The sequence below is a fragment of the Mytilus edulis genome, chromosome 7, assembly GCF_963676685.1.
Source record: "Mytilus edulis chromosome 7, xbMytEdul2.2, whole genome shotgun sequence".
NCBI lineage: Eukaryota > Metazoa > Mollusca > Bivalvia > Mytilida > Mytilidae > Mytilus > Mytilus edulis.
In genome coordinates, this window is record NC_092350.1 from 92,031,187 (window position 1) to 92,049,360 (window position 18,174).

At 34.8% G+C, this 18,174-nt stretch overlaps 1 protein-coding gene across 1 annotated transcript in view; it reads right to left on the minus strand.

Annotated features, from left to right (window-relative positions):
- Window positions 1-18,174, minus strand: part of LOC139482478 (uncharacterized) — a 53,743-nt gene that overhangs the window by 14,693 nt on the left and 20,876 nt on the right. Inside the window, exons 5-7 of the mRNA XM_071266389.1 lie at window positions 16,500-16,742; window positions 7,175-7,663; window positions 4,752-4,858 (exon numbers count right to left, since the gene is read on the minus strand). Coding sequence (XP_071122490.1) covers window positions 4,752-4,858; window positions 7,175-7,663; window positions 16,500-16,742 — 839 coding nt within the window. The remainder of the gene's footprint in view (window positions 1-4,751; window positions 4,859-7,174; window positions 7,664-16,499; window positions 16,743-18,174) is intronic.

Below are 18,174 nucleotides of genomic sequence, written 5' to 3' on the forward strand. Positions count from 1 at the left end.
ATTTTTTTGGTGTTATTAAAATTTGATGTTACAAATTATTAGAAATTATTATAAATTAAGGAATGTATCTCCCTCATGCAAAGCTCTGAATCCTTTCAAGGATTTGGCTAAACTTTTTGGACCTTTCGGATTAAAGCTCTTCATCTTTTATTTAAGCTTTGGATTTCAAATATTTTGGCTACGAGCATCACTGAAGAGATGTGCATGTATTGTCGCAATGCGCATCTGGTGCAGGAAAATTGGTACCGTTAATGTTATTGTATCTAAATGTAAATCTTTTAAAATATTAAATTCTTTTTTTAGTTTAAACTAACGAGACTTTTTTTGTGATTTTACAAAACGAACATTAACACAGACATCTTTTTCAAATTTTTAACAATAGAATGAAATACATGTCTGCACTTCAAAATTTTTAACGCTGTGATGAAAAAGAAACAATTTTGACTAACTGCACATAAAAGTTCTGACAAACCAACAACAAGATTAGTATAGGGCACTGTTCAACCTCGCTGATGGCATTTAATTCTTTAACTTTACCTAGTGACATAATTTGTTTTCCTTCTGACACTAATTTGGCGATCTCGTGCTCTAGTGGTACATATGCATTTGGCATTCTCTCTCCCCAAAATGGGTGGTTGAATGTAAGTTCTGTAATTGTTTTCTTCAGAACAATCCAACTAGCATATCATTAGATTTATCGAAAATTTTCAGAGTAGATACTCTTCAGTATTAAATTACTCGTTTAACCTAGCTCTGATAGTTTTAAAGACAAAAGTCTGAAATTGTTACCAGTTGTTAAACTTTTAATTCAAAAAGAAATAAAGTGATCTGACTACTATATTTGTTTGAAAGATAAACTTGCTATGCATTTTTTTTTTGTAATTTACACTGTATAACCAGCTTTTGGAAACACTAGTAAAAATAAGTAACACTATAATGAATCGTCAACAAATCTAAAACAGGGCTATTAATAGCATAGTACCCAGTACCCAGTATTTCGGTATTTGTGTGATAATACGGATATTGTATATTTTTAAAATTGTAGTTATAAAAGATTAGACTTATTTTAAAAACCATATGCTCCACAGGGCGCAGCTTTATACGACCGCAGAGGTTGAACCCTGAACGGTTGGGGAAAGTATGGACACAACATTCAAGCTGGATACAGCTCTAAATTTGGATTGTGATTAAATAGTTGACACAGCATAGGTTTCGGACACAGAATGAATGTGGTCTAATGAACTTAAATTTTTTTTTTGCCTTTGAGCAATTCACTATGCTGTTGAATATAAATCCTCTCAAAAAAAATGTTTAAAGAAATTTTCTTTTTATTTATGAAATCTGAAATGAGAAAAATTTAACCCCCCTCCTTCTTTGTTTTTCACATCCCCCTTTCCCTTTTTCAAAAACTGATCTCAATTCAAATTTCTAATGGAGTTTGCAACAATAACTACTCATTTAAATACATCATAAAATATTAAAATGTAACAAAAGGTGCTTGTTATCACTGAATGGTAAAGATTGTTTTAATTTATCAGTTGGTAGTAAAAGTGAATATACATTGTATATTGTATAAAACAATGATTTAAGTTGACTCAACTACTATTCTGGACAAAAAAAGATAACTCCAATCAACTGAAAATTTCTTGCTATTGCACAATATTGTGCAATTAGATATTTCTGGCTATTGTGCAATACTGTGCAATTGAAAATATTTGCTATTGCACAATACTGTGCAATTGAAGATTTCTTGCTATTGCGCAATACTGAGCAATTGAAAATTTCTTGCTATTGCACAATACTGTGCAATTGAAGATTTCTTGTAATTGCTGAATACTGTGCAATTATAAATTTCTTGCTATTGCACAATACTTAATATAATAATTTTGGATCCTGATTTGAACCAACTTGAAAACTGGGCCCATGAACAAAAATCTAAGTACATTTAGATTCAGCATATCAAAAAAGCCCAAGAAATCAATTTTTGTTAAAATCAAATTTAGTTTAATTTTGGACCCTTTGGACTTTAATGTAGACCAATTTGAAAACGGGACCAAAAATTAAGAATCTACATGCACAGTTAGATTTGGCATATCAAAGAACCCCACTTATTCAATTTTTGAAGAAATCAAACAAAGTTTAATTTTGGACCCCGATTTGGACCAACTTGAAAACTGGGCCAATAATCAAAAATCTAAGTACATTTTTAGATTCAACATATTAAACAACCCCAAGGATTCAATTTTTGTTAAAATCAAACTAAGTTTAATTTTGTACCCTTTTGGACCTTAATGTAGACCAATTTGAAAACGGGACCAAAAATTAAGAATCTACATACACAGTTAGATTTAGCATATCAAAGAACCCCAATTATTCAATTTTTGATGAAATCAAACAAAGTTCAATTTTGGACCCTTATTTCTAAACTGTTGGGACCAAATCTCCCAAAATCAAACCCAAGCTTCCTTTTATGGTCATAAACCTTGTGTTTAAATTTCATAGATTTCTATTTACTTATAATTAAGTTATGGTGTGAAAACCAAGAATAATGCTTATTTGGGCCCCTTTTTGGCCCCTAATTCCTAAACTGTTTGGACCTCAACTCCTAAAATCAATCCCAACCTTCCTTTTGTGGTCATAAACCTTGCGTTTAAATTTCACTGAAATCTATTTACTTATACTAAAGTTATTGTGCGAAAACCAAGAATAATGCTTATTTGGGCCCTTTTTTGGCCCCTAATTCCTAAACTGTTGGAACCAAACTCCCAAAATCAATCCCAACCTTCTTTTTGTGGTCATAAACCTTGTGTCAAAATTTCATAGATTTGTATTCACTTAAACTAAAGTTATAGTGCAAAAACCAAGAAAATGCTTATTTGGGCCCTTTTTGGCCCCTAATTCCTAAAATGTTGGGACCAAAACTCCCAAAATCAATCCCAACCTTCCTTTTGTGGTCATAAACCTTGTGTTAAAATTTAATAGATTTTATAAAAATCTAAGTATATGTTTAGATTCAGCATATCAAAAAAGCCCAAGAATTCATTTTTTGTTAAAATCAAACTTAGTTTAATTTTTGAACCCTTTGGATTTTAATGTAGACCAATTTGAAAACGGGACCAAAAATTACATACACAGTTAGATTTGGCATATCAAAGAACCCCAATTATTCAATTTTTGATGAAATCAAACAAAGTTTAATTTTGGACCGCGATTTGGACCAACTTGAAAACTGGGTCAATAACCAAAAATCTAAGTACATTTTTAGATTCAGCATATCAAAGAACCCCAAGAATTCAATTTTTGTTAAAATCAAACTAATTAAGTTTAATTTTGGACCCTTTTGGACCTTAATGTAGACCAATTTGAAAACAGGACCAAAAATTAAGAATCTACATACACAGTTAGATTCGGCATATCAAAAAACCCCAATTATTCAATTTTTGATGAAATCAAACAAAGTTCAATTTTGGACTCTTTGGGCCCCTTATTCTTAAACTGTTGGGACCAAACCTCCCAAAATCAAACCCAACTTTCCTTTAATGGTCATAAACCTTGTGTTTAAATTTCATAGATTTCTATTTACCAATACTAAAGTTATGGTGCGAAAACCAAGAATAATGCATATTTGGGCCTCTTTTTGGCCCCTAATTCCTAAACTGTTGGGACCTCAACTCCCAAAATAACTCCCAACCTTCCTTTTGTGTTCATAAACCTTGTGTTTAAATTTCATTGATTTCTATTTACTTATACTAAAGTTATTGTACGAAAACCAAGAATAATGCTTATTTGGGCCCTTTTTTGGCCCCTTATTCCTAAACTGTTGGAACCAATACTCCCAAAATCAATCCCAATCTTCCTTTTGTGGTCATAAACCTTGTGTCAAAATTTCATAGATTTCAATTTACTTAAGCTTAAGTTATAGTGCGAAAACCAAGAAAATGCTTATTTGGGCCCTTTTTGGCCCCTAATTCCTAAAATGTTGGGACCAAAACTCCAAAAATCAATCCCAACCTTCCTTTTGTGGTCATAAACCTTGTGTTAAAATTTCATAGATTTCTATTCACTTTTACTTAAGTAAGAGTGCGAAAACTAAAAGTATTTTCGGACGACGACGCCAACATGATAGCAATATACGACGAAAAATTAAGATTTTTGCGGTCGTACAAAAAGAATGTATTGTCCTTGTGCATTCATTCTACAGTTTTGGCTGTATTGTTGGTCTATTTTTTTTGTGTATTATGTTTTGAACTTTTAAACATTTTGTCCTCTTGCATCCTTGAAATGTATTGTTGAAAAATGCATCTGGTGCAGTACAACTAAATGCTAAAGTTTCTTACTGACAACATATTCTTTGAAATAAAACTTACTCAAATACAAACTAACTTTAACATATAAACTGAGCAACTGTTGTAGTCAATTGACCATTACTGAGAATGGTGTGGCCAAATGGGCTCCATGAAAATGAGATATATCAAATTGAATATTGGTTATTTACCTATCTACTAGTGGTTCTTCATATTTTCTACTATATTTAATGGCCCCGTAATATGATCTTAAGTGTACTACCTACAAATCAATAGGGATCTTATTCTTTCAATTTGTAATTTCACAACAATACAGGTCAAGTTGATACATATGGTCATGACATCATTATGTAAGCATAATATTGTATTAGGCAAATTTGTACACACTATTAAAGTATTACAAATAGCAATAACTCACTATTAAAAAGCTAACAAGATATCGCTTACCCTTGATACTTTATCCTTGTGAGTGGCAACAAACAAGATCTTAGGAATACCTGCATATACAACCTTACAATAGGTCAGGATGGAATTAACCCAATATTGCAAGAATACTGCAAAATAAAATCATATCGGTCGTCAAAGAAGTATAAAAAAGTATATACATTCTGCATTTTTAAAAGTTGTGATCCTACAAAAGTTTTGCATTGTCTTTTGTCTTGTTAACCCGTTATTGAAAAAAATAATGAAAAAATCAAAAAATTACACCTGCTATATCTAAAAAATTTAAAGATCTACCTCAAATATAGAAAATGTCAGGTTAAGATTCTATAATCAAATTTGACAGCTTTATTTGTATACATTAAATTTGACCTGTTCAAACTCGACCAAATCACTACTTTACCAAAATGGATGTCCGAAATTATTTTTACATGTAATTTCATCCCCCTACTTACTTTTTTTATGCATAAAATATAAGGAAATAAATTTAACAGGTTGTATGGAAACCATTTGCAAGTTAAACACTGTCCATATTAGGGTCTATATTTAACTGTGTTCCTTGACTTGATAACGGTTATTTAAGCAAGGTAATATAGTTGATAAGTAGTCTACATTTCCTAAGATTTATTTTGATTTTTTTTAATAAGTCAAAACGGAAAACTAAAATATCAAGCATTTTTTCAAGAATTTGATCTTATTTAAATATTTCATATTAATTTTGACTAATTTTAATCAGTTCTAAGAAGGTAACATTGTATATAAATTTTAAATTCTATGAAATAACTGGAAATATGGATACAGAATGTGGGTTTCTAACGATGTATGTTGTTCAGTACAGATTCAATAATACTTATATCATGTAGTGAACAAAGTTCCATAACTCTGAAATTGTATCATTTGAAAATTATATAAATCAATAAGAAGCTTTATTCCTTCAATTAAAACATGCGTAAAAGAACTGATAAAAAGAAAATTTGACTTTTTTATGAAACGTTGATGGATCAAACTACAATATATCATATGCTATGATTTGTCTAAGACAGGTTAATATGAAAGTGTTAGGTTTTGGTTCAGGCAAAGCAACACCTTCAAAATACCAACGTAATGATCTTTAGTCTTTGGGTAGATATTTTGAGAAATCAGTATTTTTTTTTAAAATTATCACCTTGCTGTTATAGAAAGATATAAAGATACCCTACTTGCATTATCGGTCAGTTAATAAGGCCAACATTAAAAATATCTTTGTTGCCCCTCCCCGACTGAGGTTATCAGGGTATGGGTAGGTAGGTAGGCAAATTATTTTATTTTATTCCTTGATATAATTTTTCTATATTGAATTCGAAAGGTAAGATAAGTCAAGAAAAGTGGGGTATTCCCTGTATTCATTGTACACCCCAGTTTTCTGGTGTTAAAAACAGTATACAGGGACCTCCTTTTTCTTATGATTCATTTTATGGTATGAAATCCACAAAAACACACATTCTTCATGTGATAACAATGTTTAATGAAAGCAAGTGTTTAATTGGTTAAAAATCAAGCTTATTTCAAGTCTAATTTGATGCATAACTCACAACAGAACATTTCTGTGTTCACCAATTCATACCTTGATCATCAATTATGAGATGACAAAAAGATATGTTAATGACTTGGAAATTAAAATTTAATGAATGAAAATTTTCAATAGAAGTGAACATAATTCAGTTATGTTCAGTTACACCTGGATCATGCAGCTTGGTCAATTAATTCCTAAACAAAAGATTTGTATGTTTTTCGAGTTCTAGAAAAAACAAGGCTTCACATATATGTTTTGTTGTTCGTAGAATACTTGAAGTATTTACAAATTCAACTCATGCAGTTATAACTTAAAACGTGCCCTTTTGTAAATTTCATGCCATAAATTGAAAAATAAAATCACATTTAAACTGGTCTTGTTTACACCAGAAATCAGGGAGGTTCCCTGAAAGCAGGGAATTCACGTATCCAACATTTTCTGACTTGTGTCCAACCTTGTTCGAAGTCGAAGACAAAGTAGATTGATTCAAAGCACGATTCAGACCATTTTTACTCAAAGATTTTATCCTTTTAACAGGAACAGAGGTAACAGACAAAGCCAATAAGGTGCACTCAGTGGGTTGAAAGATGCTTCAGATGTTTAATTTTCAAATATCAAATCGTGTGGTAAGGCATTATGTTTGTTTGAATCTTCCTTGATTCCGAATCATATAGACGCTCCAATGCAAAAATGCCTTGATTTAAAACGCTTGTTGAATACAGCATCGGAAAGATATCACCACCAAAAACCAACATAGCAAAAAAAAATTTTGGACAAGAATGGCCAATACAAATTTTCGAGTCGCGGCGATTTTTCAGGGTCGGTGGTTGAAGGGGAAACAAACAATATTTTATTTTTGGCCTAACATGCTTATTACCTGCTGGAGTTGGCGTCATGTGTTGCCCTGGAAAACACATCACATCAGGGACCTGTTCGTGCAAATCTTTGCTCCCATCAAATACTACAAGAAACAATGCACGAAACGTCATGAAGGTCTGGTGTGTTGTTAGATAAACATATTGTCCACCAAAGTCCCAGAAGATAAGACGTCCAACTTTCATCTTATACTTTCCACTTTTGAGGACCTTTTCCATTTTCCTTCTTATTTCCTCTTTTGTCATTCTTGTTCTCATTTTCTTTTCCAACTGTTTTACCGTGAGAGGCACATTGGAGGATTTTTTAGGTGGTAGAGATTGTGCTGTATCAGCCTGCTCTGAGTGCAAAGAGGAAAGTGTGGCTTTGGTATAACCAGTTGGGCTTGTATCTGAAGTTTTGTTGAATTTTACGGTTCGTTCACTTTCCTCCTCTTCTTCCAGAGAGGTCATTAATACTTTATTATACACAACATCCAGGGCATTATAAGAGTCTGAAATTATATTTAATACATCATGAGCAATCCAAAACAGCTGCAGACTGTCAAAACCAAGTAAAGAATGTAAGAAAATTAGAATTAAGTTAAAAATCATATCGTATCAGGTATAACACTCACATAATGCTATTAACATATTTCAAAGAGAGTCATAGTTTAACTGATTGATTGATGACACTATTGATTATGGAAAATAAATGTTAATTCATCGCATAATTTTAACATTTAAATTCAATTTCAAAATAGAAAATCTTAACATCCTTCTAATAAGATTAATACTGTGACAAAAATGCAGTTTAGGCATAAGACAATATCTATAGTTTATCGTTTAATTGTTATCTATAATAAATTACCCGTTTGGACAATGCGTTAACGATATATGCATATGGAATCATTCTTTTATCCTTGGTTGTTATGAGACGCGTTAATTGTTACTAGGGTGCTCTCTTCGAGGTCCGCGCTCTTGGTATATAAAGACACCGATTCATTGTGTATTTTTGTCATTTGTAATCTGGCTGTCGACGGATAATAATCGCTTCTGAAGGAATTGAAGAATTGAAATTTGAAGCTGGAAAGTAAGTTTATAAACCTAGTTGAGTTGAAAGCGTTGTAGTTTTGAAGCAAGCGGTTTTTAAAGGTATTACAATTATTGCAAGCTACCGCGTTGTTCCGAAACTGTAATTTCCCTTGGGAATGGTCGCAGTCCCTCGAACAGATAGCTTGTAATAATCTGGTAACTTAGGTGCTTCAGAGACTAGTCATTTCAGGACTAGGTGTTTTAGAGACTGGGTGTCTCAGAACTAGGTGTTTTGGAAACCTATGATTTTTGAAGATTGTTCTTAATTAAGTTTAATATAATTGTTTGTCAAATCAGTTGGGACCTCGGAGTCAGTGAAAGGATCAAGGATAAATTGAGGTTATAGTTTTCAGGCTACTTTTTGATATACAGTTATTTGTGTGAATATTATTATTTCTTTATTAAGTTTCAAAGTTTAAATACTGGTCTTGAAGTTTTTAAGGAAAGCCTCCAAGTTGTAGTTAGGTTTTCGAGTTAATTAAAATATTGATATTGGAGTATCTCAGATTCTGTGAAAACGGATACGAACATATAGTTTATAAGCCAAACACGTTACAAAATTGGTTAGCAGGGTGGGATCTGAGAAACTTCAGTATTATATGTAAATAATCACATTGTTTTATTGTCATTATTTCCTATTTGTCATTACTTGCAAGAAGCAACACACTGTTTTGTAAATACATTGATTGTCAGATTGTTAAATAAAATATATTTGAAAACTTGTTAAATTATTCTTCAAAATATGTCCCGAGCATACAGAGAAGATAAAATGTTGTATGACCCTTACAGTGTCGAAACAAGAAATTTGACCAGGGAATTAGATAAATTAAACAAGGAAATAGAGTGCTTAAGAAATAAGAGTTTTGAAAATACCCCAGACTTTGCTCAGTCAACTCCTATTAGTCAAGCAACACGTCCAAGACAATCTGACTCTGGAATTGCTTCTGCTAGAATTCCAGACCCAGACTCTGGTACAGGCAGCAACATACTCCAAAGTACACACGTTGGGGTAGGGGCTAAGACAAAAGTTATGCCACGGCCTGAAATACATAATAAAGATATTCCCGATTCTGTAAAATTAACACCAGAAATGAGAACTTATTCATATTCTGTTCTTGAGACAAATTTTGTAACTGAGAGACGAAAGAAAAGTCTACAAAAACCACAAGACAAATTAGGTGCATATAGGGGAGACAACAAAAAACAAAAATATTATAAAACCCGCTACGTTTGATGGGCAGGGCTCATGGATAGATTACAAATCTCATTTCGAAGCTTGTTCAAGTATAAATGGATGGACAGATACAGAAAAGGGTTTGTATTTGGCAGTTTCATTGAGGGGGCAAGCTCAGGGGGTACTAGGAAATCTACCCACAGATAAAAGACAAACTTTTATAGAACTTGTTAGGTCTCTTGAAGAGAGATTTTCGCCTGCCAATCAAACGGAGTTGTATCGAACACAACTACGGGAGCGTCGTCAAAAAGCTTCAGAAAGCCTTCCTGAATTAGGTCAGGACATAAGACGCTTGGCGAACCTTTCATATCCAACAGCCCCAAATGACGTTAGGGAAACTCTAGCTAAAGAGCAATTTATAGACGGGCTCATGAGTGTGGACATGAGACTTAGAATTAAACAAGCTAGACCTGCCGACCTGAATGACGCAGTTCGGCACGCTGTTGAACTAGAAGCTTTCAATAAGGCTGAAATAAAGCGGGAGGAAGGGAAAGGTTATTTAAGAGCTACAAATACAGATGTAGACACTACTGTCACCAGCGACAAAACAGTAGAGCTACTTAAAAACATGCAGACAGCTTTGACTGATCTGCAACAAGAAGTAAAAGCTTTGCAAAAATCTCAGGGAAAAGGGTGGTTTCCTTTTAAAGGTAATTCACAATTCCAGAATCGTAAGAAACGTGGATGCTTCAACTGTGGCAAATTTGGACATTTCAAAAAAGATTGTCCCGAAAGTAGTGTGAAAACGGGACATCCAAACTCCGAAAACGGAGCCGAAGTTTCACATGAAAAACAGAACGGTGTAATAAGAGTTAACAAATTAGCAAATGAGGCTGGAATGTTTATAGAGGTTAAAGTCAATGGTCGTAAAGCAAAGATGCTTATAGACACAGGGGCGACAGTATCCCTTATTTCCAAACAAATATTTGACAGTATGCATTCTCATGTTCTGTCACCAATGGGCAGAGAGATATTGACTGCAAATGGTTCTCCCTTAGTTCTGTTTGGGAAAACTATTATTGACATTGAATTAAATGGATATGTTTGTTCAATTATTGCTGTAGTAGCAGGCCTTCAAATAGATGGCATATTGGGAATAGACTTTCAAAGAAATCAAGATTGTGTTATCAATCTTACCAGAGGTAGTATTTGGGTAAACGGACGAGAAACGCGTTTACATTTTGAAGGTCAGATAGGCTGTTATCGCGTATCAGTAGCACAAACTGTACAACTACCTCCTCGTAGTGAAGTTATGGTACCTGGCACTGTCAGAGGTCCAGTTCTACCAAATCAACAAGTTGGTATTGTTGAACCAACACAAGAGTTTGTAGACACAAATAAGGGTCTTTTAGGTAGAATATTGGTTAAGAATCAAGAGAAAGTTCCACTCAGGTTTATGAATTTGTCTGATGAAACTCAAACAATTCATGAAGGTACAATAGTAGGACAGTTGAGTCCAGTCGAGATGATAATAGTATCAGAACCTAGTGAAACAATGATTGAAAGCTCACTACCCGAACATATGCAGCAATTGTATAAAGACACAGTTAAAAATATGCCAGAGAATAAAAGGGAATTGGTTAAAAATTTTCTTTCTAAATATTCAGATGTATTTTCAGAATCGGATTCCGACTTGGGCCGGACGACTGTTGTTAAACACAGCATTAATACGCATGAAAACATGTCACATAAAGAACCTCCAAGACGTATACCTTTTCATTTACAGCCTGAGGTTGATAAAACAATTGATGACATGTTAGAAAAGGGCATCATTGAGCATTCAAGCAGCCCTTGGGCTTCAGGGGTAGTTTTAGTAAGAAAGAAAGATGGTTCTACGCGATTTTGTGTGGACTATCGCATGCTCAACAGCTCGACAGTTAAGGACGCATATCCTCTACCTAGAATTGATGATTCACTAGAACAGCTGTCGGGTGCGAAGTTGTTTTCTACGCTAGACATTTGCTCTGGATACTGGCAGGTAGAGGTTGAAGCATCAGATCGGTTCAAAACTGCATTTGCTACAAGAAAAGGGTTGTTTCAGTTCAGAGTACTCCCTTTTGGATAATGTAACGCACCAGCAACTTTTGAGCGTCTGATGGAGATGGTATTAGCAGGGTTGCAATGGGAGTTATGCTTGATATACCTAGACGATATAATTGTTTTTGCAAAAAGCTTTGAAGACATGTTGAAAAATCTAGCTACCGTTTTTGACAGATTGCGATCTGCTAATTTGAAACTTAAACCCCGAAAATGTACTTTGTTTGCTACTGAAGTAGAATACTTAGGCCACATTATTTCTGAGGATGGTGTTGCTACAGATAAAAAGAAACTAGAAATTGTTCAAAACTGGCCAACACCATCAAATGTTTCTGATGTAAGATCATTTTTAGGATTCTGTAGTTACTACAGAAGATTTGTAGAGGGTTTTGCAGCTATTGCTAAACTTTTACACAAACTTACTGAAAAAAATAAAAAGTACGATTGGTCGCATGAATGCAATGAAGCTTTCTTAAAACTTAAAATGTGTCTCACCACAGCCCCAGTCCTTGCTCATCCCGATTTTACAAAACCGTTCATACTTGACACAGATGCTAGTGGAACAGCCATTGGTGCTGTACTTTCGCAGATTCAAGACGATACAGAAAAAGATATTGCATATGGTAGCAGAAGTTTGACGAAATCAGAGCGCAAGTACTGCGTTACAAGAAAAGAACTGCTTGCAGTGGTTCACTGCTCAAAGTATTACAAAAACTATCTTTACGGCAAAAAGTTTAAAATTCGTACAGACCACAGTTCACTTCGCTGGCTCCTAAATTTCAAAAATCCCGAAGGACAGATGGCGAGATGGTTGGAGGTGTTGTTATCTTACGATATGGAAATTGAACATCGACCAGGTGTCAAACATAAGAATGCTGATTTTTTAAGTCGCCTGCCATGCAAGCAATGCAATCATTGTAATATAGAGAAAGACACAGCGGTTGGTTATTCACAGAACATTCAATCTAAAAATATAAATGAATCCAACAAAGTCAGTGTTATTACTGAGATCCAGGAAGCTCAGAATGCCGATACAAATATAAGTAAGGTCAGAGAATTGCTAGAAAAGGGTGAAAGACCATCCTGGGAAGAAGTTTGTGGCAGTTATTTCATGCGAAGTCTTTGGAGTCAGTTCAACCGACTCTGTATCGAGAATGAGCTGGTATGTAGGACTTGGGAAATAGGAAGTACAAATATTACATACTGTCAGGCTGTTGTACCTTTGTGTGAAAGACGAAAAATTCTTGAATATTGTCATGATGTCCGAACATCAGGACACTTGGGAGTCACCAAAACGTTAGGTAAAATAAGACAGAGATTTTATTGGCCTGGTCAACAAGATGATGTACGGAGATATGTTGCAGGCTGTGATAAATGTACCAGACGTAAGCGGCCTTTGCAAAAGAAACGTGCTCCCATGCAGGTTGTTCAATCAGGAGTTCCCATGGAGAGAATTGCAACAGACATTCTTGGTGAACTTCCTGAAACAGAAAATAACAACAAATACATAGTAGTTATATCAGACTACTTTATTAAGTGGACAGAGGCTTTTCCTATGCCAAATATGGAGGCACGAACTGTGGCAAAGATACTCGTTGAGGAAGTTGTGGCTCGATTTGGAATACCATATACGATTCATTCAGATCAAGGAGCACAGTATGAGAGCAAGTTGTTTTCGGAGATGTGTAACCTCTTAGAAATTGACAAAACAAGAACTACTCCATACCATCCTAAATCAGATGGTATGGTGGAGAGATTCAACCAAACCCTAGAAGTTATGCTCAGTTCATACGTTCAGGAGCATCATAGAGATTGGGATGTGCATTTGCCATATGTAATGATGGCTTACCGAGCCGCTGAGCATGAAACAACAGGTACGACTCCGAACTTACTCATGCTTGGTCATGAGACAACAATGCCCCTTGACTTAATTTATTGCATGCCTACGAGTGTGAAACCAGTTCCCACTAATCAGTGGGTATGGGAACTTAAAGAACGTATAGAAGATGCTCACACATTTGTAAGGGGACATATAAAACAAGCCATACTTAGACAGAAAACATATCATGACAAGAAATTATCCTGGCGAAAATTTGAAGAAGGGGATGAAGTATATATATTTTTCCCACAGAAAAAGATAGGGTGTTCCTCTAAGCTAACATCATTTTGGAGGGGCCCTTTTACAATTTGGAGGAAAATGTCTGATGTGTTATATGAGGTTAATTGTGGCAGAAGTGGCAAGCCACAAGTTATCCATTGTGATAGGATTAAGAAAAAAATCTCACAAATGTTAAGAGAAGAAGACGTTGATTTAGTTATACATGATCGAGTAATAGAAGATGTCGAAAACGAGATTGATACACACACTGATGAGTTTACTGATGCTGATGTTTCTTTAAGAGACAACATTCGCCCCAGACGCGAAGTAAAACGTCCTGAGCGATACCAGGACATCATTTGTGATTTTGGATAGAATTAAGTTGTATTCTACAGAATGTTGTATATATTTGATATATATATATATATATGTAAATAAATAAAAAAAAAATGTGTTTCGAAGAGGATCGAAAATTATAATGTATATTTTAATGTTTTGTAGGTAATGGTTAAAACAAAGACCACACCAAGACTGACAAAGCAAGTGATGCTAGTTATGAAAGAAACTTGTCCATTATGCAAGGAGGAATACAGCGACACTGATAAGCTGAAAAATCATGTTTTAACATGTGCACAAGACAAGAGTAGATTGACCTGCTACCAGTGCAACCAAATGTTCAAGAAGAAGGTATATTATGCGCGTCATATGAAAAAGTATCATCAACATGAAGATGTTAAAGTAGTTGAGGTACCTCTTGATAAACAGGAAGAAAAGAAAGAACAGAATGTTCAATCCAAGGAAAAAGATAACAGTTCAGATGAGTCAGATTCATTTTCTGATGACAGTGAATCCTCCTCAGGAAGTGGAAAAGAGTTTTCCGATCCCGGAGAGTTAAAAAACCTGATAGGAGACATCTCAGGTGGAGAAAGCTTCGATGATGAAAATGTCAGTCCGGGACCAGAAAAGGATAAAAATCCGCCTGAAACAGCTAAGATTTGTGATAAAGTTTGTCTGGAGGGAAGAATCACAAGAAAGCCAACCAGACCAGATAAAGTGTTGGCGCCAAAAAAAGAGAAGTTACTTGCACTATTGAAAGAGTCATCGAACAAGCAAGAAATAGATGGAAAAGTTCACAGTCCAGATTTAAACAGTAAAAGTGAAACTGAACCAGAGGAACATTCAGAGGAGACAAAGTCTGAGTCGCAGGTGACTAGTGAAAATGGAAAGAACAAGAGAGAAATTGACAGTACTTTTCAAGATAAGGCTGTACAGGTCGAAGGATTAAAACACAGAAAATATATCAAGACCGTTACCAGATATGTTGAGAACAACAGAGAGATTAAAGAGACAGTGTTTGAAGAATTTCTTTCTTATGATTAAACTTTGATCTGTTATTGCAGGCAGCAAAAACAGTAATAAAAAGAAAATATATATTATTTCATGCAGAGTTTTGTATACAATATGCGAGTCCGTCGGAAGGGGACGTTAAATCCGAGGCCCCATGTACAGGAACATGTCTCGCCCTGTGCATGTAAAAGACCCCTCCTGCAGATTTCGTTAAGAGTAGGCTCCTTGGGGCCGCTGCAGAGGCAAAATTTGTTAGGGACATTTAAAACTTATTCTTTTGCAGTTGCTTTGTGTAAATACAAATAGGAAATAAAAGTATGTTAGTCATGCGAGGACGCATGAAATCGGAGGCGTGGGTAATGTGACAAAAATGCAGTTTAGGCATAAGACAATATCTATAGTTTATCGTTTAATTGTTATCTATAATAAATTACCCGGTTGGACAATGCGTTAACGATAAATGCATATGAAATCATTCTTTTATCCTTGGTTGTTATGAGACGCGTTAATTGTTACTAGGGTGCTCTCTTCGAGGTCCACGCTCTTGGTATATAAAGACACCGATTCATTGTGTATTTTTGTCATTTGTAATCTGGCTGTCGACGGATAATAATCGCTTCTGAAGGAATTGAAGAATTGAAATTTGAAGCTGGAAAGTAAGTTTATAAACCTAGTTGAGTTGAAAGCGTTGTAGTTTTGAAGCAAGCGGTTTTTAAAGGTATTACAATTATTGCAAGCTACCGCGTTGTTCCGAAACTGTAATTTCCCTTGGGAATGGTCGCAGTCCCTCGAACAGATAGCTTGTAATAATCTGGTAACTTAGGTGCTTCAGAGACTAGTCATTTCAGGACTAGGTGTTTTAGAGAATGGGTGTCTCAGAACTAGGTGTTTCGGAAACCTATGATTTTTGAAGATTGTTCTTAATTAAGTTTAATATAATTGTTTGTCAAATCAGTTGGGACCTCGGAGTCAGTGAAAGGATCAAGGATAAATTGAGGTTATAGTTTTCAGGCTACTTTTTGATATACAGTTATTTGTGTGAATATTATTATTTCTTTATTAAGTTTCAAAGTTTAAATACTGGTCTTGTAGTTTTTAAGGAAAGCCTCCAAGTTGTAGTTAGGTTTTCGAGTTAATTAAAAGATTGATATTGGAGTATCTCAGAGTCTGTGAAAACGGATACGAACATATAGTTTATAAGCCAAACACGTTACAATACTGATGTTCAGATTTTCATGCACAAATAAGATTTTATATTGAATTAATACGGTGCGTGAATAGAAGGCACAAAATACAGTGTGCTACTATTAATTCAGTGCTTTAAATAAACAAACTAAAACCGAGGGAAACGCATTTAATATAAGAGGAGAACAACGATACAACACTAAAATGTAACACACACAGAAACGGACCAAGCATTAGACAAAATCCCACGAGAATAACAAATATAACATCATTAACATGTCTGCTGATGGTGAGGTTAACAAAGTAGCGCTTTTTTGAAATGTGGTCAGATATTTCTACTTATGCCTTTTCTTACCTGGATCTATAAGAATCCACTCTTTTGTCTCAACGTCAAGGCCACAGCGACCTTCAACGAGAGAAATGCCGTCAGTCGGCTGTCGACCATCTGGTATACAATCTCCAGTTAACAGCTTTACAAGAGTCGATTTCCCAACGGAAAACTGGCCAGTTACCATGCATCTCATATCAAATGATTCATAGCTGCCCTTCCCTAATAAACGATTTAACATGGCAGACTGTTGCCCTTTTCCGATGGGATCTGAAAAAAACAAGAGTGCACACACTGAAATGTCTCGCCTTCTTTACTAATCATTGATATTATGTTGAAAGTCCTAAGTCTAAAGCTTTATTACAACTGTCACATCAACTTAACATTAACCAAGATAGCTAAACAAAGACCAATGAACCATGAAAATGAGGTCAAGGTTAGATGAACCATGCCAGGCAGACATGTACAGCTAACAAAGCTTCCATACAACAAATATAGTTGACCTATTACTTATAGTTTAAGAAAAATAGACCAAAACACAAAAACTTAACACTGTGCAATGAACCGTGCAATTGATGTCATGGTCAAATAAACCTGCGAGACTGACATATGGATCATAATATATTTCCATACACCAAATATAGCTGACCTTTGGCATATAATATTAGATAAAAAGACCAAAACTTAAAAACTTAACTTTGACCACTGAACCATGAAAATGAGGTCAAGGTCAGATGACATCTGCCCGCTAGACATGCACACCTTACAATCATTCCATACAACAAATATAGTAGACCTATTGCATAAAGTATGAGAAAAACAGACCAAAACACAAAAACTTAACTATAACCACTGAACCATGAAAATGAGGTCAAGGTCAGATGACACCTGCCAGTTGGACATGTACACCTTCCAGTCCTTCCATACACCAAATATACTAGCCCTATTGCTTATAGTATCTGAGATATGGACTTGACCACCAAAACTTAACCTTGTTCACTGATCCATGAAATGAGGTCAAGGTCAAGTGAAAACTGTCTGACGGGCATGAGGACCTTGCAAGGTACGCACATACCAAATATAGTTATCCTATTACTTATAATAAGAGAGAATTCAACATTACAAAAATTCTGAACTTTTTTTTCAAGTGGTCACTGAACCATGAAAATGAGGTCAAGGACATTGGACATGTAACTGACGGAAACTTTGTAACATGAGGCATCTATATACAAAGTATGAAGCATCCAGGTCTTTCACTTTCTAAAATATAAACCTTTTAAGAAGTTAGCTAACGCCGCCGCCGTAGCCGCCGTAGCCGCCGCCGCCGCCGGATCACTATCCCTATGTCGAGCTTTCTGCAACAAAAGTTGCAGGCTCGACAAAAATTGAAATTTAAATTTCGTTATGTTTGAGGATAAAAATGTATGCATACACACACTCGAAGATAATTTCTCCACTTTTTGTCCATGAAACTGGACAATGTCAAAGACAAATTTTCTTCATTTTGAAAAACGTTTTGTTTTAACAAATTTATCTTAAGGCGAAGTGTACGTAATTAAACTACACAACAGATTTTTTTCAAATTTCACATATGAATTCTGCTTGTAAAATTACAACAGAAAATGATGTTTTTTAGATAGAAATTAACAGCATGACGTGCCAAAAATACAAAGGATATATAGGGAAAATTATCAAAATTAGC